This window comes from Monopterus albus, unplaced genomic scaffold (genome assembly GCF_001952655.1).
Source record: "Monopterus albus unplaced genomic scaffold, M_albus_1.0 scaffold129.1, whole genome shotgun sequence".
Taxonomy (NCBI): Eukaryota; Metazoa; Chordata; class Actinopteri; order Synbranchiformes; family Synbranchidae; genus Monopterus; species Monopterus albus.
The window spans coordinates 720,311-747,563 of record NW_018128009.1 but is presented as its reverse complement, the minus strand read 5'-3'; the positions used below and the strand labels follow the sequence as shown (position 1 = coordinate 747,563).

Below are 27,253 nucleotides of genomic sequence, written 5' to 3'. Positions count from 1 at the left end.
CATTTTCTCAAGTTGTGAAAATATTCTCAATCCCAGTTGCTGAAAATTACATAGGTTCTTGCAGAACATGTAATATATGCAGTACAAGCACTGCCATTGTTGTCAAGTATTTATTTTTGGGGAAATTAGATGCTTAACTCTGCATCTCAAATATGATGATAAATGTGGGTGTAACTAGCAACACACCACTGTTGTGTAACAACTTCAGCACAAGTAAAAAAAATAATAAAATTTCTCTGTTACTTCCTTCCTTCCCATATGGCCCTTGAAGTGAGGTACATCCTGGCCTCCATCTGTCCAATGAAGTGATTCACACACTGAAGAGGCCATCTAGCACGGCAGCCCTGGTCCCCGTGTGGACATGTGTTGCAGTGGCCGAGCCTACAGATCAGCCTGAGGGCAATTAGGGGTCCGAGCCCTGTGGTCACAGGCCCCCCTGGGAAGCCATGATTGATTGGAGTCTCATCTTCCTAACAGGCTGGTACCCTGCCACCAAAACATGCAACAGCAGAAAGGATTGGGAGGGGTAAAAAAAGAGAGAAAGAACACTTATATGAAGAGAGATAATGGAAAGGGAAGAAAAATGTCTCTGCTCATAAACGTCAGATAACAGATAACAGTTATACTGTAGTAATCTTTAGTCTTATAACACAGTGCGGGAATGAGTCAGTGCAGTGAGACAGTGGAGATACATATTCTATCAAACTATATTTATTTTCAGTAGATCGTTCTTTCCAGATAAAGACGTCAATCATCCAGACAAATTCAAAAAGAGGGAAAACAATAATATCACTAAAACAGATAGAGGCTACCATCTGTAACTACAATATATAAGAACCAAACAGCCATACAGGAAAAATATCCTGTGCATTTTCACATAAAACAGCTAAATATGTCAAACATCTAGTGCAGTTTTTCCATTATCTAACCTTTGGCTTATTCATGGTCCAAAATCACATTTGCGTAGAATCCTAAAGAAGCTCTTAATGTGCAATGTTGTCCTTATTTCCTTTGCAATGTGGCTTTGTCCAAATGGGGGGGTCTAAACATCACCAACAACATTTTAATAAACTACATGAGGACAGTTGATGAGAAGCAGATGTAACACGGCTCTTCCCTCTCTGTGCAGTACAACAATGGATTCTTAAATGAAATTACAAACATTTCTTCTTGCTGTTGTTGAAGCTGTACTTGTGACTTACTGCTAGGTCAATGTTCATGTCATGCTAAAGTAAAATATCACAACCATAAAAATGGGCAGTTGGGAGAAATTTAGCCTCCCTCTCTCTCTTTTTTAGAAAAATATTTTAAAAAATGAAATAAAAAGCATTCTGAAATTGCACTTTAAGATGAAGGACTTTGTCTTCCACTTGCTTCATAATGAAGTCAAAAAGTGTAACTTTTCTGACTGTGCATATTTTGTGAGATGCTTCCTGTTTATTCTAAAATATCTCAATAACAAATGATAATCTATTTAGCCCATATAAAACAAACTGTGGTTAGGTCTGGTCTTCTCTACCTTTATGACAATTAGAGCTTAACTCTGTAACAGATGGTACAAGACCAATATTGTGTCACTAATGACCATAGCAGCTATGACTGATGTGTCTCCTTCTTTGATTAAGAAAAAAAAACGCTCCATGACAAAATGGTTAAAAGGGCCTATTTAGAGCAGCCTGAGGACCCCAACTCCCCTTCAGTTTCAGACAAAGAGGGTACACTTGGATCAATTGTGCTGAACAAAGACTAAACTATGTGGGGTGGTGCATCACACAAGGCTCTTTCTGCTGCCCTGCATGGACATTCAGTCACCCAACACTGAGCTGCCAACAGGTTTTCTCCTCCAACAGCCACTCAAGCAAAAAGTGGGTGACTCTGCTCACTAGCTGGTTTTTAACTTCCTTCCTTCCTTCTTCCCTCCCTTACTTCCTTCTTTAAAGCATCTTAGCACAAGTGAGAAAAAGATGCAGGATTGTTTTTGGTATATTCTTAGCCCTGGTCCTCTTAGAAGGTCCCAACATATCTCTGACTCTAGTACAAATGATGTATTTTACACTTTGTGAGCCCATAAATGAGAGATTCTTCTTCCCTGCAATTTGAAAGTAAGTAGCAACATAATACTCTGCTTAGATGACCCATGGAAATTTGACAGTTAGATTAATTAGTAACAAACAAACAAAGTTACTGATGAAAATGGAGAAAAGTAGAGAATGAACAACAGAACTTGATGTTTCGTCTGACTTCAGTCTGATGGTTGACACAAATAAAGGAAAATCTAAGTGATGGGAACAATAATAATTTTCACATTTTAGGTGAATTTTTATGTTAGCATGTCTTCATTAGGTGTAACACATGACTGATTAGTTTCACTAAGAATGGAATAATCATTTTTCCATGACAAAGCTTGTTGTCGCTGATGGATACCTGCCAGTATCAGTGGATATGCTGTTTATAAAATTGTGTAAACATGTGCATTTAATCAAAGCAAAGCATGATGGTGAATATAATGTGATTTATTATAAAAGTAGTTAATAAGGGAAAATCTTTTGTATGCAGCAGCTCTTGGAGTGTTAATTATGATTAGTGCAATGTATCACCAAGAAAACATTTTAGTTTACAGCACCCAAGGCAACACTAAATGCCTACAGATTGGAGGGAGGGCAGATGTGTTGTAATTTGCGGTTAAATTTAACAATTTAACAAGACAGTGGAGATCATGTGTCTGTTTAATGTTCTTGAGATGAGAAAACCTTGAAGAAATAAAGAAACTGCAAAGTAAATGTCCTAAAATCCTCAGTTTCACAGTTCAAAATCCACTTCTTTGTTCTGTAGGTGAAAAGACATGTCATCTTTTCAAACATTGTACTCAGTGTATGTTACTGTAAAACCCAAGAATCTCCCTTTCCCAATGTCGCCAGGTTTGTTCGTCACATGGGTTGCCAGGTTTTGTCCATAGATTGGATGTGTTCCTTGGCTTTCATCCTCAGTGCAGCGATACTAGAGCTTCGTTGGTCCATGTCCTCCAGAGGGTATTTTTCAGGATACGGTGCTGGACACTGATAAGGAGGAGGAGCCATACTCTGCATCCCCTGACCCATGGATGGATGAGGATGGGAGTGAGGATGGGGAGTAGAGTTGAGAAAGCTGTGGCTGTGGTAGCTGGGCTGGAGACCTTGAGCTGGACCCATGAAACCCGGAATGCTGTGGACAGGTGTGGCGCTGGACAGGGGGGAGGTCAGCCAGGGGTCCAAGGGGAGGGAATTGGTCATTGGAGTCATGCTGGTATGAACTGGCGGTGAGCGGTTGAAGGAGAGCATGGGTGAGTCGTGGAGCTTCATGGTGCTGGCATCCATTTTCTCCTGCCGACGCCATTTAGCTCTGCGGTTCTGAAACCAGACCTAGAGGATACAATCAAATCATGATCCTAGGTATATAAGAGAAACTTTTCATCCTTCATCTGGGTCTCACTTGCAATGAATGCAAGGATTAGTGTTAGGTATTAACCCTTAAGTACAGTGATAACAATCAAACTGGAAACAAAATGTTGTCCACAAACAAGTTTCTTGCTTTGAGTCAGTGTGCAGTTGTTTCTCTTTTCATCAGCATTCTTTTTTAATAGCCTTGCCATTTCTTAAAGTATGTAGTGACCCAGTCACTAACTTTAATTGAAATCTGAAGCTGGAAACTTTCTGTTGAGCTTATTTTGTACAGGTTGTGAACGTTAGTGATACAGACTCTTAATTGAAAGAGACAATTATTCTACTTTAGAACAAAACCATTCAGGATTGCAACACAAGCAGGATCTCGATCCCACACTCACAGAAACACTGCTCAAACTAAAGTTATTTAGTGTGAAATGTAATTGAAGAATGCAGTTAAACACCTAAAACCAACCCTAGATTCTTACACTGCACATATTGCATGTTCATCACTATATTGGCAACACTAGCCAAACATTCCTTGAGAAGTTGAACTTGGATGTTTATTATTGAGCTTGGAGATAACAGTTTGACACAAAATACATAAAATAAAAGTCAACAATACACAATTAAATGTGTCAAAGAATGGAAGATATGGAAGCTCAGTAAATGAGTTAAATGATGTTTAATGATGTTAAATAAAACACAGCCACATAGCCTACCTACTGGACATTACTTGGTCATTTACTGGCTAAATGCTCCAGAAATAAACCATGTGTTAGTAATTATTAGCCAGATTCTTTGTGAATGTTGCTTTTTTTCTTTGCCCTTCATTTCAACTCCATCAGTTTAGGTTGCTTCTTGACTGTCTTTATGATGCTATCCAGTTTAATGCTAATCTAAAGCAGGCACTGTTCAAGACTGCAACTGATTGTTGTTATGACTTTATAAGACAGTGGCAATCTCTGTTTCAACACTTGGAAACACACATCCTGTCAATATCTAACACTGACAAGGTAAAGGCCATAATCTGTGTGCATTTCTGCTGCACTTAAGAGCACTTTAAGATTTGGAAACACACCAGTTTATCTCTTTAGGCTGTACTGTCAGAGTGTAGTGTGAGTACTGTAAAAAAAAAGGCATGACAAGTATCTGCAGTTATAAATAGTATAAGTCACAACTGTCACTATGAATGTCTGGTTATTGTGCTTCTGATGTAAAACAACATTTATGAACAGTCCAACACAAGAGAAAACAATACAAGAAACTAAAATAGCTTGGGTTATATTAATAAGACCAAGGAGGTATATAAATAGGACTTATCAAAGATCTCTGTCATTTCGACTGTTATGAGTAAAGACATGTTTGGAAGGATTCATGTTACTGCCTCTGATGTTGCTCCTACCTGCACTCGGACTTCAGGCAGGTTCACTTTCATGGCCAGCTCCTCTCGGCTGTACACGTCTGGGTAGTGGGACTTCTCAAAGGCACGCTCCAGCTCATGCAGCTGGTAGGTGGTGAAAGTAGTGCGGTTACGTCTGTGTTTTTTCTTGGGCTGATTGTCCTTGCATGGCTCAGGAGACTTGCTTTCATCACTGTCTACATTCTTCAGCTCGCTCAGGTCTTCATCACATTTGTTAGTGAATACATCTGTTAAGCAAAAAAAAACAAAAACAATATTGTTTTCATGTGCAAATTTTATCAATACAGTACTCTACATGTCTGGTTGCAGTTGAAATATCATGTATTATAACTAAAATTTAAAATTTAGTTTGTTGAAATGAAGAGTGCAGTTCCCACTTTGGAGCAGAGAGGACATTAGTCTGAAACCCGCAACAAGTTGTTTCCAGTCTTCTCCAAAAGTAACCTGTCTGCTAGGAAATGAAAGAGTTTCCTTTCTTTTATGGACTCAACTGTAAATCACATTATTTTAACAACATCACATACAGTCTGTAACAGTAATTATCACTGACCAAGGAGTGCAAAACTAATCTCATTCCATTAATTTCCACAGTATAGTTGTGACTGTGATTGAAGCATTAACAACAAACAATACTCTCCAGAAATGCCACTGAGACTTTACTGTTTACTGACACTACGAGGCTTTTATGCAACTGTCCTTTCCCATAATCATAGCAAACAGTTTTGCTTTCATCTGGATTTTTCTTTCTCACGTTCATTCCTAATCTTCAATAATATCTTTGGATATCACAGCAGAAAAAAATACAGAAAAGAAAAAGAAAACATTACACAAGGAAAAATAAGATCTTTAACATTGGAAAAAACTGGATTAAAATTAACCTTTTGTTTAATTTAATTAAACAAAATACAAAAAAGATGATCTGGCAATCAGAATAGTTGTTCCTGTGAGTTTATGTCCACCAGGATAAGACCTTCATCAGGTGCTACACATTGTTCAAGGTGTTAGGAAAGTTGTCAGTCACTGAAAGTAAATTAAATTGATTTTTAACTTTTCTGGCAGGAGTGTTAGAATTCCCAATTCACGTCCCTGTAAAAAGTAAGTGCAAGTTTGGCATTTAAGAAGAAAAAAAACTGTTATTTGTTCCACAAATACAAGTTAAACAATTATTTACTTATTTATTTACTTACTTACTTATTTAGCCATTAGCCAGGGGCAGAGGAGACTGGCTGTGAGCACTGATCAAGTTAAGTTAGAAAACAGCTGCTTATTTACACATCCAGCAGTTAGCGTTATCATTCATTTAGAGTCGGGTTTGCCTGCCTAATGAATAGAAATTCGCTCCCTTTTAGCTCTGTTTTAGTTTCTACCAACTCTTGAGTGAATCATGTGGCTCTTCAGCTGCTACATGTTCCACTGTGTTCACCAGTGAGTTGTGAAGTGTGTCTGTCTGCTGTTCATGATGAGCAGGTGGTTTTTTAGAGCCTTTTCACTGAAAACAGCTGCAGAGCAGTGAGTGACAAAAACAAGTTCAGACAGAGATAAATAACAAGCTGAAACTCTGTATAATGCTCTACAAAGCTGAGGGAAGCTGCAGATTCAGGTGATAAATCTCTGTAGGTTTATGACCACGAGTGATACCCTTCACATTATTACTTTGCTGTCAGACTGTTATTTGATACAATGTTATAAAAGTATGAATTTTAGCTGCTTTAAATTACATTTAAATTATATTTTGAAAGTGAAATGACTGTTTCTAAATACTGTAGGTTTGAAGGTAAATGTTCTTTATATAGTAGGTTGTAGTTTATAATTGAGGTTTTCTGAACGTTTGATACACATTGCTGAGATCCTTCACTGCTTCATGGCAACAACTGACAGTAGATGTATGTAAATGGAACCCTGTTTCTTTCAGTAGGATGTGTTGATGGAGATAAAGGAGGGGGTCACTGTGGTCTTTCAACTGACAAACCGGAGCAGAGGTAAAGGCAAAGCAGGATTTTAGGAGTTCGTTTATCCATCTCTCATTAAGCAACTATGACAAAAGCCAGGCTCTGACAAAAGTAGAGGTCAGGTCTGGTTCAGTGACCAGCTCTCAGCCTGTCAGCCCATCACAGCCGCCGGCCTGAAGGCTGCCCACTGATGACCAGCCAGCAGAACCTTTCAACTGACACCAAGCACTGCAAGTTGCTTATTCAGGGGGGAACCGGGATGACTTCACAGGACAGTTACACACAGAAGGGTGAAGTCATTAGTGTTGATGTGTGTTACTCAAGAAAAACTAATGTCCTCCTGGATTCAGCTACTGAATTTGAATTGCGTACAGGTTTGGGTTTTTTTTTTTTTTTTGGTGAGAGTTGCTGTTCTGCCACCTGCCAGACCCTGCATGACAAAATAACTTCAGATTAAATGTGATAAATTTGATTCTGAGATAGAGTGATAACAATATCAGCCGAATGAACTACTGTACAATCTAATCTGCACAGAAGAGAAGATTAGGAGGATTCCACAAGGGGATGGGATTGAGCTCAGGGACCTGCACCCCCTACACCATCTTTTTCAGTGATTTATCTCTCAATCTCAGCCCACACACTTCACACAGTTAATGCAACAGTCTCTACATGGAAACGCTATGTACCACATTGATTCTGTACCTGAAAATCTAAAAAAACAATGCTACTCAAAGTGCCACATTTAAATAATGGGATTTTTATTAGTTGCCATGTCTGACAAACAATAGCACAAATAATTAAACAAAACATTAACTGTGTTTCATAGGTCACATATGCATAGAGACCAGGCTACCGTTGTGAACACAGAGGAACAAGATTGATTTTTTCCAACACTTTGTTTCTTCCATTCAGTGTGTTGAATAATTATTGTGCTATTTTACAGCCTACTAAAATTATGTTCCATTGTTTGGTTAGTTACATTGTTTCATTTCCACTGCAGTAAAAGTCTGTGGAAAAAAAAGATCAGGATCAGATCCAAACATTCAAGTAAAACTGTTGACCTACAGTGCAGAGAAATGTGACCTGCAAACTATTTGTATTACTGGATGTTTTGTCTTAGATCAACAGATCTACTGTATGTGACCTGTGTTCTATGTCAGAATCAGCACTTGTTCAGCTATAAGGTTAGACTTTTGTGGTGAAGCTTGTAACTCTTATTCATGCTGTTTGATATGTTTCTTAGGTTTTTGTGGAAAAACCTCGTAGCTTTGAGTTAATGCTACTAAAGTTAATCAGTTTATCTGAGTTTTTTTGCATCACTATTCTAACTTCAGTGCAAAAAAATCAGTTTTATCTTGCCTAATTTAAATCTGTGAAACATAGACACAAAAGCTCAGTCCAGCCTTTCAGCGCTGGCAAGAGGTGCTGCTATATCTCTCAATAACAAATTTAAAGTGGAACTGAGCAGCACCGACCAAGGCCCTCACACAAAATAAGATTAATCCCTTGTTGTGTAAAACAAGTGTTCTCATATACAACTATAAAAACATGTGCTTTGCCAGGGTGGAGGCCAGTATTCCCAGCATCAGTAGCCTGACTCACCATGGTGTGGCTGCTGCTGCTGCTCTGTGTTGCCGTTTCTTAGAGCAGATAGGTGCCCGCTGTAGGACGGGTGTGGTGAGGGCTCTTGCCGCTTCCCAGGCTCCGCCAAGCCATCTACATCCACTTTACGGGGTTCTGGGGGCCCGGCAGGACTGAGCAGGGGGTCCTGGTCTTTACTGAAGCCTAGAATGACATCAATGCTGTGGACATGGCCCCCTGCAGTGATGCCCCCACCTTTCCCTATTTCGTGGAAGTTGCTGGGTGAGAGGCAGCTGTCGTCCACCATGCTCATGGTATCCAATGATAAATGCATTCGAACGTCTGGGCGCTCACCCAAGCCTGTGGTCATAAAAACAGGGTCTAAGTGAAGGATTAAAAGCACAATGGCAGGTCAGAGATCACCTGGTTACCTTACAACCTTCTGTCTATACCTTCATCCATCTTAATCTGATTATCCTCTGAAGAGTTGCAGGGGGCCCAGAGTCTATGCTACAGCACACGATGAAAGGTGTGCTGACGGAAACTAATGACATTTGTTAATCCATTGTTTTATTTTTTAAATACATGAACATCACTTGCAGCTGTGCAGTGTTGATTGCAAATACAAACCAAGTTCAAGTTCATAATTCAACATCTATATTCAGTGTTCACATTTTATCCAGTACAAAAACCCACTGGTCATAAAACCAGTCATATTTAGTCCTATGTGTATCTCACAATCTCTCTTTTAAAATAAAAAACTGTTACAAATGCCATCAAGACAGTGTTAAACACAGCAGTGAAAGAGGTCTGCTCACTCTGCTGAGCATGTTTCTATTGCTTTTCATAACTGAGGTTGTTTTCTTTTACCTATTTTTTGTGCTCTGCTCTGAATTAAAAACAGACACATATTTGCAGACATGCAAAAGAGCAAACTTCAGATACTTGAAGAGCAGCAGGAGTAACATTTGGTCAGCGCATTCAACGGTTCAAAGACTGAGCACACCTCTATCTTTTTGAACCTGCATTTCCCCAGTTTCAGACACTCACATGACAACTAACAGAGCTGGACCTCAGTGTCAGTGAAAAGCGCAACAAGCTGCGTCAGAGCCTACCTCTTGGAAGTACTGTAAATATGTTGAACAGGTTGCTGGTGCCAGCGCTTCACCTGTTCCTCTCAGCAGCTCACCCTCCAAGTTCACTCTTCCACGGATCCGTTATGTGTTCCACTTACAGTCACTCAGCCAGCTGTTTCCATTGCATCTCTCTAAATAATTTCTTTATATGTGGGAAACTGTCCTGACAGAAACTCTCCAATAAAGTGCACGTAAATAAAGCCACCCAGTGCAAAGAACGTTCAACAACTGAGACGCCAGCTAAAAGAGGAGAAAGACGGAGAGGGAGAGGCAGACAAAGCTCAGGGGGCGTATAGGAGGTGAAACGAGGGGATTAGGAGAGGGTTATTAATTGGAATCCTTCCCCTTTAAGAGTGATTGACGGTTTTCTGTTCAAGTAATTGTTTTAAATGTCATTTCCATTCACCCCCACAAGAGGAGCGCCACTCTAATGAAGCCAGGACAAGACTTTCTTTCATAAATGTATTGTTGTAAAGACAAAAAAACCACTGAAAGTTTTCACTGAGGACACCCAGTCCAACATTACGTGGAACTACATGAAAAACGAAAACACTGAAATGATAATAATGTACATACAGGACAGAGAAGCTGATGTTGGCTTATCAATTTTTTGAACAATGTTTGTCAGAGATGTGTCTGTGATACATATTTACACTAATATCCCACCAAAATCATAAAGTTTATGTATTGCATCAAAAGTTACATGTGTAAGACACATCCACCAAAAGGTCCTGGTCTGACGGGCTGGTACAAGGACACATGCAATAAAAGTTGCTACTTGTATTAATTACAAACAACAAAGGAGCTGCTGCCAAATACAGCAACTTGATTTAGTAATATCTAAAACAAGAAAATTTCAAAATCTATAAACTATTTTTCATTATCTTAAAAGTTTAAAATTTTACTTTAGTTGTTTTAGATGAATTTCAGGTGAACTACAACTACAGTAATACTGTACAAAACTATGTGACAAGTAATTACAACAGGTGCTTTTACAACTTACACTGATGTCAGTTGTTATTGTTTGCTAGTGCTTGGAAACTCCTGTTTACTTGCACTGATTACTGTGTATTGACTGTACGCGAGTGTGTTTTTTTTCTGTCACAACAACAACGGTTTCAGTTTGGTGAATGAATGTATTGTTTAGCTTGAATCACATCTACGTCAATGAGCTTGTGGGTTTTCCTCATGTGAGGGCTTCTAACCATTATTAATGCGCTGTAGGCCACTGATAATGGCAGTGTTTATATAATCAAAATCCTTTGAGGGATAAAACAAAGTCATAACTGTCACATGATTATCACAGAATTGATTGGTTACTCCAGATGCTTGCATGTTGTTTCTTTGTGTACTGGAGCACAAAAGCGTCTGCTGCAGCTTTAAATCTGAGGAAACTGCAGAGTTCAAAGTTGACCCCGGCTTAGTGTCACAGAAATCAGCCATGACTCTAAAGACGCTAAAGAGATTTCCGGTGACCTCGAACATATCTAAAGTTAGAGAAAGATTGATTTAAAGACAAGACGGTTGAATCTGTTTCAGTCTTTAACTGGGAGAATATGCACATAAAAGGCAATAGAGCAAAAAGGTAATAGATGAATTGCATGTTTTGATTATGTAGACAATGATTTTTTTTTTTGATCAGGCAGCCCACAATTTAGAGTTTTATTCATGTTATTTGTCTCAGTTCAGCAACATTTATCCCTGTAATGCTCAGTACATGACCACCTTTACATATATAGACCACAGTTTGTAAGTGTACTCCATTAGTTTAACATTTTACTCACGTGCCAGCTGGGGGACACACTTTACACCGCTGAACATTCAGATTAAACCCCTTTCCCTATAGTAATAGTGGTTCTATGGCGTATGGCAAATCATCATGATGGAGCAGTGACATCCACACTGCAGAACCAGAACATTTTCCAGCCATGTTTCTCATATAAGATGGACATTCATGCTGTGATTATAGGCTATGAAACAAAGATTATTTATTGTTTGGATCCACATCTCCAGTCTCGATTCAGCTGAAACAGAAGAACAATTCAGTCTGATTATCAGACTTAGTTCTAAAATCCAAGGACATAAGAATTTATTGTAAATCACCAAATGACCACATCCAGCTTTAGCAAACACTTAAAGCAGAACTCCACTGACTTTACTGTCTAAAGGTCCTGGGAAGTACTACTGCATGGATGATAAAATCTGTGATACGTTGGGCCTGAGGACTACAAGTCTGAAAATGAACATAATCTGGGGGTATGTGTTAGAAAGAATCAACTTTACATGCACCAGACCTCTGCAGCCCACACCTCACCTCTGCTTGAGGCTAGTGGCTCAAAGCTATACTATCCACTAAATGCATAATGCACTCACATTTCTACTCATTACACAGATACATACTTATACAACAATGAAACGGTAACAGGTTGGAAAGTAAAAAAGCAGTGAGTGGGTAAAAAGTGCAGCTCTATCAAAATCTAACGATGCATTTCAATGTATCACAATGCACTAAAATATCCAAAATATTATCTTTCATTCTTTCTTAAATATTGACATTAGAACTAATCATTTCAATTTCAAAAATAAAACCAGAGCACAAGAGCAGTATTGTTCCTTGAGAAGCCTTCATTCCCACCAGTGACTCTCACTGCCAACAAGCTTACAGAGCAATGATCTGAAGTGCTTCTTTATCCCTTGATGATTTTGTTAATACATTTTTGTCCTTCCATTATTTCTCTAGTATCCCAATTGAGCATAAATTGGCTAAGAAGGAGCAGTGTAGTTATCAAGCTGCTTAGTTTTATCAGATGACAGTGTAAGTCCTGCTGATCCTATTAGAGGTAAAAGCAGCTAACAAATGTGCAGTGCCAGCTTACAGAGAGGAGGGAGGGAAGAGGGAGTGGTGTAGAGAAAGGGTGACATGGAGGGAAGAATGAGACGTGATAGGAAAGGCGAATTCATGCGATTCGCTCTGTCCTGCAAAAGCACACACACAGAGAAATCTCTCCTCTCTGACTGACTCTTCTGGTGAGGCTTTCTCCTTGAGGTTGCCTATAAGTTCTCTACTAACTTTGGCAGTCAGGCTGCATTTCACATATTATTGTTCATACCGAGTTAGAGGAAATGTTCATGTCAGTCTCCAACTTGTAATTCCGAGTCACCGATATTAAATTGCTGACCCCAGTGATTCTCCGCCTTGGTGAAAAGAACTACAGACTTGTCAAGAAGCTGCAAACGCACCACTGCTGGTAGCTGCATCAAAATAAAGTCCAGTATTAACACTGATACAAGCTATCCAGATAATTTTGTGAGTTGTATATTTGTATCTGATTCCACCTTATAAAGATGGACAAGACATCATTACTTCCTGACACTATGAAAAAGTGAAGAAGCGAATCAATATGTTTTCACTTTTAACAGTATAAGAGAAAAGGATTTCAGGATGAGGATCAATTAATGTATTTATAGAACATAATAATATTTGTTGACTGGAGTTGCAGGAGCGTAAACGTCCCCAAATCCATTGTCAGTTGCCTTGTGATGTGACAACAATCCAAAAAAGGTGCTTGATTTTGTGGTGAAAATATTAACATTGCATTTCTATTAAAAAGCAGCTAACTGTAATAAATAAGAATGTAGCTGTGTATGTAAAATAAACATCAGCATCAAAACCCTTTCACCAGGATTAGAAAAGCAGAAAACATTCTGCAAAAAGCCCAAGAGGATGGTGGATAACACAAAGTTATAATCTCAAAATCCATGTAAAGAGGGAAAATAGAAGTAGTAATAAATGCCATATTTCCTGTAGATTTATGTTTTAAAAAACAAATTAGATTTGAAGGAATTGAATCAAAGCCCAACCTCAAATATACTGTCCAGGGCAATGTGATGGATACAGTGGCAAAAACAGCATTAGGACTGGCAAAGCATCTCCAGGAATGAATGATGGAGACTTCAGCCAAAGGATTTATAGCCAAATATTAAATATGAGGACTTTTCTCCTATTACAGTTGGTCCCCTAGCAAATGAGGTACTAGAATATATATAAAAAGTGCTGGAAAGCCTTGATGTTAACACTAAAACAGGCAGCTGAAAATCAGGCCTTTAACCTCCTAATGATTATTACATTACATAAGCAGGGTCCTGGAGTAAAGAGTCAAAACAACATAAATGTCCAACTACTTATACACTGAACTGAACGTCTGCCTCTGTCTTTTCTCTCTTTAGTCACAGCAGACGGCTCATTGTCTGTCAATCCATGGCACTGCTTCAGCAGATTGGCTCTTCACTATGTATTAGTAGAAACCATGCCTTGGAAAGCATTAAACTCTCTAGAAAAACCTCTCAGCTCACACATAAACATATGGGTGTCATGATAAAAGCTTTGTCCTTTGATCCGTACATCAGTGCTACAAATATATACACTGACAAAGAGCAAGGAAATAACCCCTGGTTATAATCAATAACGTAAAACTCATGCCCATCAAAGACAGCTAATCTTTTATTATACATATTTTGCATTTGGTTCCTTTATAAACCCTAGTGCAGAAAATCGGTGCTCACCCCATTCAGGAAAACACAGAGCAGTCTGAACAAATCATGGAAGACCCTCACTCCCATTGTATGATAACAAGAGAGGGAGGATCAGTCCCCAGTTTGGGATGGAGACAAATACCAGGCTTATATAGACTAAAATCTAATGACATTTTTAATTTGATCTTGTGATGTGTCAACAATCCAAAAAGTAGGGCTTCATTTTGTGGTGAGCTTTATGTGTCTTAGTATTATCAGAAAGATCACCTCTATTAAAAAGCAGCTGATAGTCACAAATTGTTAAATGATTACTGTAATAAATAGAATAAATTGTATATGTAAAAAAACTAACAAACAAAAAAACATCAGTATTCCAGAACCGTTTTCCCCAAAAGGAAAGGATGAAACAAGGAAAGCAGAAAACATGCTGTACCTCCACAAAGCCCAAGAGGATGGTGGATAACACATAGTCACTCCTATAATTTTAAAATCTAATACAGTATATGTCATATTCCCATAGATTTAGTCCTGTGAAACAAACCCCATTATGCTGACCAGTGGAGTGTGACGAACAATGTGGCAAAAACACTATTAGGCTTGGTTTTGGTCGACTGGTTTGATTTAAAAAGTAACAGAATAAAATAAATGCCAAAGACCATCTTTGACTTCTGGCCTTCATAAAGGTCAAAAAGCTACTGTACTTTAGGAGAAGTAACTAAAGGCCTAAAGAGTGTCTGTAGCAGATCTGCAACTAACCTCTCAGTATTCTCTGCACACAAGCAAAATATTGGCTGTTGTGTGAAACATGAAAATAAATTTCTTTTCTTGTTATATGCCAGCAATAACAAAATATTTCTCATTCTAAGCCCTGAATCACTGGCATATTGCTGGGATACAAGCAGATTTGGGTGATCTCCGACTAAATCCAAGTAAAAAAATGTTCCATCTCTCCTGTTTCATCCTCTTTCCTACATGTTTTTCATCTTTTTTCCAACATCTTTCCCTTACATTAAATACAAATAACCTGTATTTACTCTTCATGTGAAACATTCGATTTTTGAAGATACAATAACATATTCAAATATCAGTAAACAGAACTTAAACCCCAAATGACATTCAAACATACAACATGTCAGTGAAGAGATTCAAGTTCAATGTGCAGTATTTCAATCACTAATACATATACACTTACATTTTTATCAAAGGCTAAAAAACTGTCCCGAAACAGCTGGGTACTGCGGTTTTTAGCAAACATGACTGAAGCAGGAGTAAACGGTGTATTTGTTGTCTTTTTTCCACACACCCATATTTAGTAATGAAGGACTGTGTCAACAATTGAAGCAATGTGACTCAGTGATTTGCTTTTTAATAATCTTGGACAACAATGGAAATTTATGGCACAGAAGAATAAATCTCTTTTAAGTTTCTTCCTCTGGGGATAATGAATGTCTTTTCAAAATTTCCTGGCAATCCATGCAGTAGAGACACAATGTCAATCTGGACAAGCCAGCCAGTAGACCACTGGCATTACATGATGTCCAGATATTACATAAATACAGTCTGGTTCTATCTGCTATGGTCCACTTGGAACTGTTAAGTGTATGAAAACCTTAACACAGTTGGTTCATCTAGCATGATGCACACCAACACAGGAGGGCGTACCAATGCGTGGACTAGCTGTCCAGGAGACAAACACTCCAATGTGAGTTCAAGATTCACAACCAAGATCAGCATCCAGAACCAGACCTGATCCCACTGCGATGCACAGACTCCTGACCCGGACTGTGTTTACTCATCTCCTGTTCAAGTTTCTCCCTCAGTTTGTGGAAAGCTGGTCTTCTGCGTGGTTCCTGCTCCCAGCAAATCCTCATGAGGGCGTAAACACCAGGAGGACACTCCTCTGGAGCCTCCATGCGATAACCCCCCTCCACTCTCTCCTTCATCTCAGTCAGAGACTACATTAACAGAAGCAAAGTGCATGAGTGGGTCTGACATTTAGCTTGCAGTACAAATAAAATAGTCAATACTGATGTTTATTAAGCTGTGCTGAAATAAAAAAAATAACTTGAAACCAAAAAAGCAATTCAGATCACAATAGGAAGAAAAAAAAATAGGATCTTAGTGTGTGGGCAAATAAAGCAGTGTCATTTCCCTATTTATTACACAAAGGGCAGACACTAATCACACACACGCTTTGTCTTTCTCTTTGTAATTTTAATCTTGGTGTCTGATTTTGCTCTCTCTGCCACAGATGGCAAATTACCAGGTGCAGAGTTTAATTGAGGGAAAAATAAACTTGACCCAAATATATCAAGTTGTGTATATGTTAAACAGGCTGTAAGTAGGAGGTAGTTATCTGCATTTAAAAGGACACCGCCTGATGTAAGGTCCTGTGGGATGCTAGCTATCCCTGCGTTTAATGCTACCTGATCCTGCTGTCCTCACTGATCCGCCAACCAAGACACCTCAGTGGACAAAGAGCAGGGATTACCTGAGAGAAACTAGTATGGCAAGCGGTGCTGTGTTTAAGTAGCACAGTATCTTCCTTTTCGAGTCCCTCTGGTACAGTATCAACACGCCCTGACCTGTCAAACTCTGCTTTATCTCACAGAAAAAATGTTCCCAAAAACAGGAGCACTAATAATGGTTATACAGTGCTAACGTTTCAGCAACCATGCACCTTCCTCAGAGCTTAAACTGGAATCATAGAAATAATAATAACGATTATATTAGAAAGCAACAGCAATCCCTCAAAATTCTACCTATAAACTGTGAAAAATATGATCTAGATTATGAAGACATGATACAGGACTAATGATTTTGAAATAGCATCTGTAAAGAGACCATATCTAAATAGAATGGTAACAATAATTGATGTAAGAAAAAATAAGGGGACCAATAAGGAAAAAAGTAGATGTACAAGACAGGCATAAATAACACAGTTGAAAAAGAACTACAAAGCATGCCTATTTTTGTGAGTCTGTGCACATCTGGAGCAGCTGAGCACACCCTACATTGGTTTGAGCACGCTAACTAAAGCTTCTCTGCTTTATCTGTTTTCATATTACTTCCTCCATCTCCTGCTTGAATACCTAAGACACAGATAAAGAATAACTTCCTCTTTCTCCACCACGAAAAGTAGATTAGTGAAGTCACTGGGTACAATATGTTTATTTATATAGCAACAGTTTTGTGAGCTCTTTCTTTCTGCCAAACCTCTCTCCTCATTGACGCACTACACTTATCTGAGTGACCCAAGTTGATCCAGCGATGACAGTTAACTGACCAATCTGACATTTAGGCCTTGCGGCTTTTCCATGAACACACCTACTACTATGCAATAGAGATGTCAATCTTAACATGACATGTTGTGTAATATGCTCTTTCCTTTAGTGTGGGATGACTAAAGATGATCTATGAGAAGTAAAATTTTGTAGACTCCTTAAACGGGTGATATTTCTCAACGTCAGCCTCTGCCATTCATAAGCATGGAGTGAGGGTTCATTTGTGATCATCAGAGTTGGAGGTGGGTTTTGTTTCCTTGGGACAGAGCCAGGCTGTTTCATCTGTTGCCCCTGTTTATCCCAGTCTTTATACTACGCTAGGCTAACTTCTTCTTGCTGTAGCTACATATTTACTGCTATCTAACTCTTGGAAAAAACTGCATAAGCATATTTAAAGTATTGAACTATTGGTTTAACAGTGTTTTTACTGCAACTGACTGTGTGTCCGTAGTGGGAGACCCATAAAACACACCCACACTGACAGACACAAACACACACCAAAAACAACATGTACCGGTGCTACATACCATCTTAGGGTAAGGCTGACGACCATAAGAGAAGATCTCCCACAGAAGAACACCGTAACTCCATACATCTGACTTTGTAGAGAATTTCTGCATGATAAGAACATGTGTATATAAATATATATAAGACAAACAATGCTACTTTCTGACCTGATAAGCTTGAATATTAATACCAAAAAAAGAGCCCAGTGATTAATTTCTCATTTTTATTGTTTCATTTTACTTTTAAATGAAGTAAAACACCTGTGTAAGAACCCAGACTGACATACATGCACAAAGATAAATTTGACAACTAGTTAACACACCTTTAAACAAAGACGGAGCTGCTGCTGACATGAGCATTAAATACAAATAATTATGTTTAGTCAGTAAAGAAAAGCCAGGTGTCAATGCCTCAGAGAGGCAGAGATCATGGTTTACATTCACATGGTAAGTAAAGGGTGAAACAGCAGCTTTTTGAACCGACCTCCTTCTTCAGAGCTTCGGGGGCGGTCCATTTAACCGGCAGTTTGGCATTGTCAGACACCTTCAAGTCCACTTTGGTCAAGCCAAAGTCGCTGACCTTGGCCACGCTGTCATCAGAGACCAGGATGTTACGAGCTGCCAGATCTCTGTGAACTAGCTTCTTTGACTCGAGGTACTCCATCCCCTCACACACATCGCTGCCCATGAACATGCAAATACACACAAACAATTATTGTTTGAATTTCATACAAAATTACAGCCACACAATGTAATGCAGATGCAGTTCTTCCAGCGCTGCCCATCTCCTGAACTGTAGACCATGCTATAATTAACGTTATGAAAGATTTGTCTTCGACAGTTGAACTCACAGTGCAAAGCGAAGCAGCTGAACCGAGTTTACAACTGAACGTCCCCGTGTCCTGAGAAAGTTGACAAGGTTTCCCTGCAACAGACAAGCACAAGATAAAGGTCATAAATATGTTTCTATAAGAGGATTTCACAGTTAGTGTTCTGTGCAGTAATATAGTTGACAAGCTTGGGGTGACCCATATGCTAGATGCTACAGCATATTTGCAAGTCAGCACAAAACAAAATAACAAAACTAATTATTTTTAAATGTCACGTACAGTGAGGACTTCATGTGACCATACTGTAGTTGACCATCTGTTAATTTTCATTAACTAGGACAGAAACATAAAACTCCTTAAAGCTGAACTGCCATTTTTGAGCTTGGTGGCTTCAAGCAGCAACAGGGAATTCTGTAATTAGAATTTTTGGATGTGACTACCCAAATGCAAAATACAACAATCATGGTAAATGAATAAAAGGAGCAGATCGTTTCGTCCCAGCTGTTTAGGAGACACCGCACAAGTAGATGTCCCACTGATGACTCATCTCGACATCTAACATTATTTTGGTCACAGTGACATGTCAGTGGGGTTTCACTTACTCTGTGTGGTTTAACTTCAGTATCAGTGGGTCATTTGTAGCACGAAATGGTTCTTGAATAGCTGCACTGAGTGGAGCTTCAGTCTACAATCCATATTTAGTCACTACTAAACATGGATTGTACTACTACTACTTTTAGCATTTATCTTGTTGCCTGTTCTTATAATAATTTTTCCATTGAGAACCACTGATAAATTGTGTTTACTATACCTTACTCATGAGCTCTGTGACAATATGAAGCCCTTTGTGAAGAATGACACCCAACAACCGCACCAGGTTTTTATGCTGAAGCTTCCTGGAAGACACGAGTTCACAACAAATGTACTGTAAGTTATGAGTAGCAACAGAAATGGAACCACCGACATGTTACACTGATGCACTATATTTAAACTGCTACAATCACAATGAGTTCATTTATCAGTGAGCAAACACACAAAGTGTCTTACTACAGGAGGAATGAATTCACTGCTTTTGTAGATGATTTAAAAAAGGTTTTGACACAAGTTGCAAATTTGAAATTGATGAAGTCTTCAGACTCACGTCATAACGGTGGTCTCCTGCAGGAACGCCTGAGCTGTGACATCACATTTAATGGTTTTTACTGCCACCCTCTGGCCCATATACTCTCCCTCATAAACAGCTGGAGTCAAAACAGAGTGCAGTTTTTACCAGAGAACATCCTTACATACAGTGCCAGCTATTTACTTTTTTTTTCATATTCATGCTGTAAGTTTGCTGCTTAGGGATACACTGATAAAAAAAGAGGAAGAGGAAGCTTACCACCAAACTCCCCCTCCCCAATACTCTCTCCCAGTTTGAGTTTCGTAATGTCTAGCAGCCATCCAGCTGGAGAGAAGACATGCGCAGTATTGTAAACCTGCCATGCACCTTTATATGCATTTCACATCAATGATTAACTTAAATTATCTCACACATGTTGTGATCATGATTTTCAGTCCTACCAAAGACAAGCAGGGCTGTACAAACAGTTTCCTTCATGTCAACATCAATGTACCTTTAGACAGCTCCAACTCAGCTGACTTGGTTCCTTGTTTTTGTTTGGGCTTCAGAAGAGTTGTAGCAATAGAGCCTTTATTCTTTGAGTAGAACTGCAAAGATTAAAACATAACAACAGTTATTTATAGTTGATATTACCTGTAATATCTTTGTGTGCTTATCGTCTCTGATTTCTTGTTTTCAGAAGACTAAAAACTGTTTATGTGCAAAATGATTTGCCACATACAAAAGGTTTGTAAATGTACTGCACATTCTGTTCTGTTCTCTAGCTCTAAAACGAATAATGAACCCACCGAAACTTTGACACAGCTGTGCAACAACACGCTCACAGTTATCAGGAAACTCTTTGAAAACTGTGGGCAGGACTGTGGCTAGGCTAGAAAAAATGAAGACATAATGCGCACCTATATTTATTTTACAAATCATCAGACATCCTGCTCCATGTAAAATGTGCAATATCAGTCTAATGTCTCTGTTTTCCAACAACAAAATACATGAAGGGTCAACAGCTGAACTTGTACCAGTAAATTATGAGCTCATCCGCAGTGACACAACAAAGTCTTGTTTTACATAGGAAACATTCTGCAAGCACTGTGATAGAGCAGTTACAGACAAAATGATTCAGCTGAAATATTCTTTAAGACTCTGACTCAGGCATAAAACCATCAGTAGCTTGCTGATAAAATGCTCCATCTCTGTGGAGTCTTATCTTCAAAGCACCCTCACACAAACAGGCCAAATATAGATTATAACCATAAAAGGACTGGGCTTCATAAGTCTTCCTGCTTCAGTTTGAATGATATACTGTATACCTTTCCGATATTAATTTAACTGGGGGGTTTTCAGGCCGATAAACACTTTTGGCACTTTTATTAATAGTTTTGTTCGTTTTTAGTGCATAACATTCTTCGCATATTCATGCACCCACCAAATTACCAATTTCACTGATAACCTTGTGTAAATAACTGAATATTTTTGACCTCCTGAGACTATTTTAATTCTTCATGCACATAGTAGTAGGTGAAGAAATGACACTGACTTTCTGAATAATGCATATTTATTGTTGGACCTGTATGTCTATTTTTGTTTTCACGTTTGCCTAAAAGATCGAGGGGTTTTGTGAGTCCAAGCTAGACAAAACCACACAACTTGGCAGCCCATTTTCTCTTACCTCTATCATGTCAATGAGGTTGTAGAAATACTGCATGTTGTCAATGGTCAGCTTGTTGTCTTGATAAATCACCCGGTAGTGGATGACCTCTCCGGAGACACTAACACACAGCACATAGTCACCAGGATGGCGGATGGACTCTCGTACCAGGAACAGGCCGTCCTCGGCTGGCTGCAGCTTACACACCGCCTCTGGACCAGAGATCTTTCCATGAAACCAACTGATAAAAAACAGCGCAGGGTAAACCACATGTTAAAACATAACATTTCTGATACAATAGCCATTGGGGATCCCAGATTAGTTCCAAATATCTCATAAATCCTTGTTTTATTTTAATAGACAGGAGGTGAGTGTATAGAGGTGCAGTCACACTTAACAGCTAAATGTATCAAAAGAAGGAAGTTGCAGTGATTAATCTTGGTTTGTGCGTCAAACAGCACAATATGGTCAGAAGGTGTGTTTTGGTCAAAGCAACAGCTAAAGTTAGAAACTTGTGTGCCTCCTTGTCACAAGTCACACTGTCTGGCTTTCCGTGAGCAGCTGAAAGAAAAAAAAAGTGTAAAATTCAGAACAATAAATACAGACATACGGCATAAGGCTGAGGCTGGGGTCAATTCGTAGAGCCTCTCGTTCACGAACACTGGTTGAGGTTATGAGTCCTTCCTCTCCCGTGGTGTTGTGTCTGGCCTTGTAATATCCTTTCCTCTGCAAAAGAGCAATTCAAGTCTTGTGTTAAAGGTAATAAATAAATAAAAAACAAACAAGATGTACATTTATCAGTATGGGTGACTGATGCCTTGAAAGAAAAAAAAACACTCAGGTATCCTCCACCTACTACAAAAACTGTGTCTGTATATCTCCATTAAACATGTCATTACCGTGCTTGTGTCAACAATAGTGAGAATGTCTCCCTTGCAGTACGCTAGCTCTCCAGGTTTGGGTTTCTTGTGGTCCCCCTTGGCTACACACTGTGTACCGGCAGCCCAGGCCATCTGCTGGGGCAGAGAAGCGATGATGAAAAAAATTCCAGAGAAATTACCTTGAAAGAATTGCAAAACATTTAAACCAGAGTAACATATTTAGTCATCAATTATAATTAGAAACTTCATTCTTGCAGCTGAAAGGATACACTTCCCTCTAGACAGATGGCACATTTGCATGCTCACCTCCACTGACTAGTTTTATATTTAGTTGTGATTAAGACACTGAAGGCATACCAGGTGCCAACACATCTCTAGTTTGTCTAGAATTGGTGCCAAACTTCCCAGGAATTTACAAGGATGTCTTGACCTCCAGAATAAGAACATTCACCGTATACTAAACATTATCCTGTTTAATCAGTGTTGATGTTTATGCTGTACTCACTAGATCAAGGCTATTCTTCCTGTTGTACCAACAGCTGCTTAAACACTTCTGTTTGTGCTCACACACATTCCAAAAAAACACTTAGCCTGGTCTCAAGAGTCCATATTAAAATCGACTAACACAGACTATACTGATATCATACTGTAGTTTGGACAGCAGATATTTACAAAACACTGTACTATGAGCTGTAACTCTTGATATGAGCACGTAGAGTACTTGTCGATCAAACTAATGTAGTCTACAGTAAAAGAAAAACGAGGATGCAAAGTAGAAAGGTGTTAACAGCATCGTGGTCGGCTGCTCCTGCGGGATCAATTACAGGTAAAAGCCGAAAAATAAACTCCCAGGCAGTCGACATGAATGTTTCAGTACCTGCGTCTCTGTGGACAGATGCTGTCTTTTCTCCTGAGCACAGCTGGATCGGTAAACTGCACCACGGTGGGTTCAAATCCTCAGCAACTAGGATTCCTCTTCACCTCGTTCAGCGGTGACGGTTTCCGTCAAATAACTAAAGCAGGAGCTGGTCGTGTAGATTCAGGATGCAGCTGTGTCATGAGCACTGAAATCCGTCTGTCAATGCACTTCCTCAATATTCAGGAAAATGTACTTCACATTTAAGAGCCCACGCAAGACCCGCACGACTGTTTCTCCTGTGTCCGTCACGTCGACAGCCCCTCAGTTAAGATGGTTAAAGTGCTTAAGTAGTTAAAATTGAACAATAACAGGTAAAAAAAAAAGACACGGAGACAAAACGACTCAATAATGTTTAATATATCCCCTTAATTTCAGCAACACTACAAACACATTCAAATAATAGGACAGCAACGCTCACGCTTCACCTTTAAACAATACAAAATAGATTTTAACGTCCTTCAGAAATAAAATAAGCAACACCTGTATATGATGCTCTTGGTAAATCAAACCCACGGTAATTCTCACATCAACTTTTAAGCCAAAGAGTTGTGCAATTGTACCTTCCTGGCCCTATATCTCTGTGAAATAAGGTAAATATAAGGACACGAAAAAGACTCCTACATTTCACCCTTTAGTCAGTCCTCTGTAATACACAACATGATGCAGGCACAAGGAAGAACTAGAACCATTTGTTCATTACAGTAGATATCAAGTCCTTTTTTACTCTAAAGTGTATCTGACCTGCTAACCATACCCTGGAAGAAGAAAGATTACCAAGTATATTATTTAAATGATAAACTTATGGCTGCGTACAGTGACGTTGTCTTTCTCAGCATGCCACCCACTGTGCAACACATACTGATCTGTTTGGAGCCAGATCAACTTTCCAGTAAGAGCACTAAAGAAAACCTCTTGGGGGATGTTGCACAAAGCAGCCTTCTTTGTCTTTGAAGGTTTCTTATGAAACCTTGATGAGTTTTCAGGGGGTAGGTATTTCAGGGTAGCCTCGTTTACAATAGTGCGATTGCTGGGCCTTTGGCTGGATTTCAAAACGTTTGTCTAATCTCTCTCAACTTCTCAAAAATGTATCAGGACATGTTGACAACAGGAGCAAAGAGAACATGAGAAGTTCAGGAAGGACATTTGACATTCACTCAACACTAGAGTGTCATTTCAGGCACAACAAACATTACATTACTGTGTATGTACATCCTGAACACATCAGTCTGCTCTGATCTCACAGTTTCAAACCTTCATCAACAAAACCCACACCTTTATTTTCTATTTTACACAGACTGAAAAACACCTTTCAGCGTACAAATGTCATGCACCAACCTTTGTTTACTGAGTCCTGACTTGAGAGTCTGATGGTAAAACTGAAATGGTCTGAAAAGCTGAGCTCAGACTCGTCTTCACAGAGAAAACCTGGAAATAAAGTGTAAGGTGCTGATGATTTAATGGTACTCTAGGCTTTAATATCATAGAAAACAATACATTGGTAGGTGACAGGGGTGGCTCAACTGCTGTGAATAAAGGGAGCAATGGCCAGTAGTTAGTGTGCAGCTCTACTGAAATGGAATGATACAATCTGTAACTTAATTTTTTACTGAGCCAATTTTTGTTGCACGCTTTAGACGTTTTTACATCTGCAACAGATCGTTATATGTGAGACGGATTTGCAGTACAGATCCTCAAACTTCAGTCATTCTTCTCTTCCAACACATAATTCAAGGGTAGACGTGTAACCTGTAAAGTCGGTTATATTCATATGTGTATAGCTGCTTGTTAAAATTGTTTTCAAGATAAGAAAAGTTTAAAGTTGTGACATTCTACCAGTCTCTAAATTAGCAAGTGCCTTAGCTCCGCAAGCAGAGGTCAAGCACTTCCTGCTTCTTCCTTCTTGTCTTTTTTGCCTTCCCCTTCTCCCTCCCCGGTGTCGCTGACATCCCGCCGACGTTTGCGGTTGCGGGCACTGGCCTTGGACGCCGGCAGGGACTCCATGCCCAGAACTTTATGGATCTGACGAAAAGCAAGGAGCCGCAGTGCATGCTGCAAACAGAGGAAACAGGACAGAGCCGTTTGCTTGCAGAGCTGTCGTATCAGCCTCTATTGCAGAAAAATATCTTGTGGATTCAGAAGTACAACACCACAGGACCTGACAAGTATTTATATTAATATCTCACTTATAGTGGGACAAAATTAGAAATGTTAATATCTCACTTATAGTGGGACAAAATGAGAAATGTAGAGGCTGCAGTCAGTCTCTGGAAGAGAGAACTGTGATGCTACACAAAGATATTCAAACTGTCCACTGGAGATAACGTTACATAGTGCTCTCTCTCCCTTTCTTAGAAACAGACATGCTAGCGTTAGCTGTCTCTTGACATTTAATTTTTCCTCTCACTCTTTTTTGCTCACACTTCCTCTCTGGACTTCTCTCCTTTCTCCTGCAGCTGACCCCCATATTGGGGATGCCAGCTTCACCATAGCTAAGGTTATTTTTATCTACTGTAATTTGATGTGGACATCCAGATTTACCAAATATCAAACACATTTTCAATCCTTTTTCAGTTGTTAGGTTCACAAATGACCTCAGCATCAAGCTGTCTTTAAGCACATTAACTTATAACTGAAAACAACTGTGTCACAGGTGTCCTGTTTTATTATGGGTTACTAAAAATGTATCCAGCCAACCAGAATTAAGAATTTTCAGTGTTGATGGTATAAATGCTCTGTATGAGTACCTGTGCACTGGCAGTAATGTCCTCTCTAGCTTGAAGCATCATGCTTTCCAAAGCATCTGTTGGCTCTTTCTCACAGGGGTCCATCAACCCTGGTCCATCTGAGTAAAGGGAGGAGAAATCAAGTAAAAAGCCAGAACTGTGACAGAAAACATTTCTAAAACAGAAGTTTGACATAAGCTCATTCTGTAGCATCACAGATTAAAAAATGTCCTCCAAATAAAAAATACGAGACAACAAAGCTTTCTCTGGGAAGTGACAGAAGCCCTGTATGAGCATCTGGCATTCATCAAATGTTGTGCTGATGGGTTTTCTAGCCAAGTGAGCTACCTTTTAACTGGGCTGGAAAGAGTTGTTTTGAATGGGCTGTGTTACATTAGGCTACATTTCGAAACATTTGGGCAGTTTCCTCTCATTCAAGTAACATGATGACATACAGTGGGTACGGAAAGTTTTCAGACCACCTTAAATTTTTCACTCTTTGTTATATTGCAGCCATATGCTAAAATCATTTAAGTTCATTTTTTTCCTCATTAATGTACACACAGCACCCCATATTGACAGAAAAACAGAATATTTGACATTTTTGCAGATTTATTAATAAAAGAAAAACTGAAATATCACATGGTCATAAGTATTCAGACCCTTTGCTCAGTATTTAGTAGAAACACCCTTTTGAGCTAATACAGCCATGAGTCTTTTTGGGAATGATGCAACAAGTTTTTCACACCTGCATTTGGGGATCCTCTGCCATTCCTCCTTGCAGATCCTCTCCAGTTCTGTCAGGTTGGATGGTAAACGTTGGTGGACAGCCATTTTCAGGTCTCTCCAGAGATGCTCAATTGGGTTTAAGTCAGGGCTCTGGCTGGGCCATTCAAGAACAGTCACAGAGTTGTTGTAAAGCCACTCCTTCATTATTTTAGCTGTGTGCTTAGGGTCATTGTCTTGTTGGAAGGTGAACCTTCGGCCCAGTCTGAGGTCCTGAGCACTCTGGAGAAGGTGTTCGTCCAGGATATCCCTGTACTTGGCCGCATTCACCCTTCCCTCCATTGCAACCAGTCGTCCTGTCCCTGCAGCTGAAAAACACCCCCATAGCATGATGCTGCCACCACCATGCTTCACTGTTGGGACTGTATTGGACAGGTGATGAGCAGTGCCTGGTTTTCTCCACACATACCGCTTAGAATTAAGGCCAAAAAGTTCTATCTTGGTCTCATCAGACCAGAGAATCTTATTTCTCACCATCTTGGAGTCCTTCAGGTGTTTTTTAGCAAACTCCAGGC

At 39.3% G+C, this 27,253-nt stretch overlaps 3 protein-coding genes across 8 annotated transcripts in view; all 3 read right to left on the bottom strand.

The window, feature by feature from the left end:
- Nucleotides 1-2,927: 2,927 nt before the first annotated feature.
- On the bottom strand, nucleotides 2,928-8,706 carry rx1 (retinal homeobox gene 1). Its single transcript, XM_020613056.1, has 3 exons — nucleotides 8,394-8,706; nucleotides 4,825-5,069; nucleotides 2,928-3,398 (listed from the first exon to the last, which is right to left on the bottom strand). The coding sequence occupies exons 1-3, from the start codon at nucleotides 8,704-8,706 to the stop codon at nucleotides 2,928-2,930; spliced, it is 1,029 nt and encodes a 342-aa protein (XP_020468712.1).
- Nucleotides 8,707-14,002: 5,296 nt separating this feature from the next.
- On the bottom strand, nucleotides 14,003-23,468 carry matk (megakaryocyte-associated tyrosine kinase). 3 transcript variants are annotated; one of them, XM_020613004.1, is made up of 12 exons: nucleotides 23,188-23,468; nucleotides 22,329-22,445; nucleotides 22,040-22,155; nucleotides 21,451-21,670; nucleotides 20,278-20,371; nucleotides 20,043-20,108; nucleotides 19,803-19,902; nucleotides 19,473-19,557; nucleotides 18,683-18,756; nucleotides 18,316-18,511; nucleotides 17,853-17,939; nucleotides 14,003-15,996 (listed from the first exon to the last, which is right to left on the bottom strand). In XM_020613004.1, exons 2-12 carry the CDS (start codon nucleotides 22,440-22,442, stop codon nucleotides 15,769-15,771), a joined length of 1,380 nt encoding a protein of 459 aa, XP_020468660.1. In that variant the 5' UTR covers nucleotides 22,443-22,445; nucleotides 23,188-23,468; the 3' UTR covers nucleotides 14,003-15,768. The 3 variants fall into 3 exon arrangements, with proteins under 3 accessions (XP_020468660.1, XP_020468659.1, XP_020468661.1); XM_020613003.1 differs by having other exon boundaries at nucleotides 22,329-22,442; XM_020613005.1 differs by lacking the exon at nucleotides 23,188-23,468 and adding an exon at nucleotides 22,816-22,871 and having other exon boundaries at nucleotides 22,329-22,442.
- Nucleotides 23,469-23,573: 105 nt separating this feature from the next.
- The window catches only part of zfr2 (zinc finger RNA binding protein 2), a 23,020-nt gene continuing 19,340 nt past the window's right edge, over nucleotides 23,574-27,253 (bottom strand). For all 4 annotated transcript variants that reach the window (XM_020612999.1, XM_020613000.1, XM_020613001.1 and 1 more), the window contains exons 18-19: nucleotides 25,974-26,071; nucleotides 23,574-25,278 (exon numbers count right to left, since the gene is read on the bottom strand). In XM_020612999.1, coding sequence (XP_020468655.1) covers nucleotides 25,105-25,278; nucleotides 25,974-26,071 — 272 coding nt within the window. In that variant the 3' untranslated portion in view covers nucleotides 23,574-25,104. The remainder of the gene's footprint in view (nucleotides 25,279-25,973; nucleotides 26,072-27,253) is intronic.

Excerpts from the sequence above, each read along its gene's own strand:
- matk (XM_020613004.1), bottom strand. The coding sequence starts at position 22,442 with ATGGCCTGGGCTGCCGGTACACAGTGTGTAGCCAAGGGGGACCACAAG. Across the intron at positions 21,671-22,039 it reads CCCAGCCTCAGCCTTATGCC|TTGGTTTCATGGAAAGATCT; the intron begins GTATGTCTGTAT and ends GTTTTTTATCAG. Across the intron at positions 20,109-20,277 it reads TGAGTTGGAGCTGTCTAAAG|CTGGATGGCTGCTAGACATT; the intron begins GTACATTGATGT and ends TCTTCTCTCCAG.
- rx1 (XM_020613056.1), bottom strand. The coding sequence starts at position 8,706 with ATGCATTTATCATTGGATACCATGAGCATGGTGGACGACAGCTGCCTC. Across the intron at positions 5,070-8,393 it reads GCAGCAGCAGCCACACCATG|ATGTATTCACTAACAAATGT; the intron begins GTGAGTCAGGCT and ends TTTGCTTAACAG. Across the intron at positions 3,399-4,824 it reads TGCCTGAAGTCCGAGTGCAG|GTCTGGTTTCAGAACCGCAG; the intron begins GTAGGAGCAACA and ends TGTATCCTCTAG.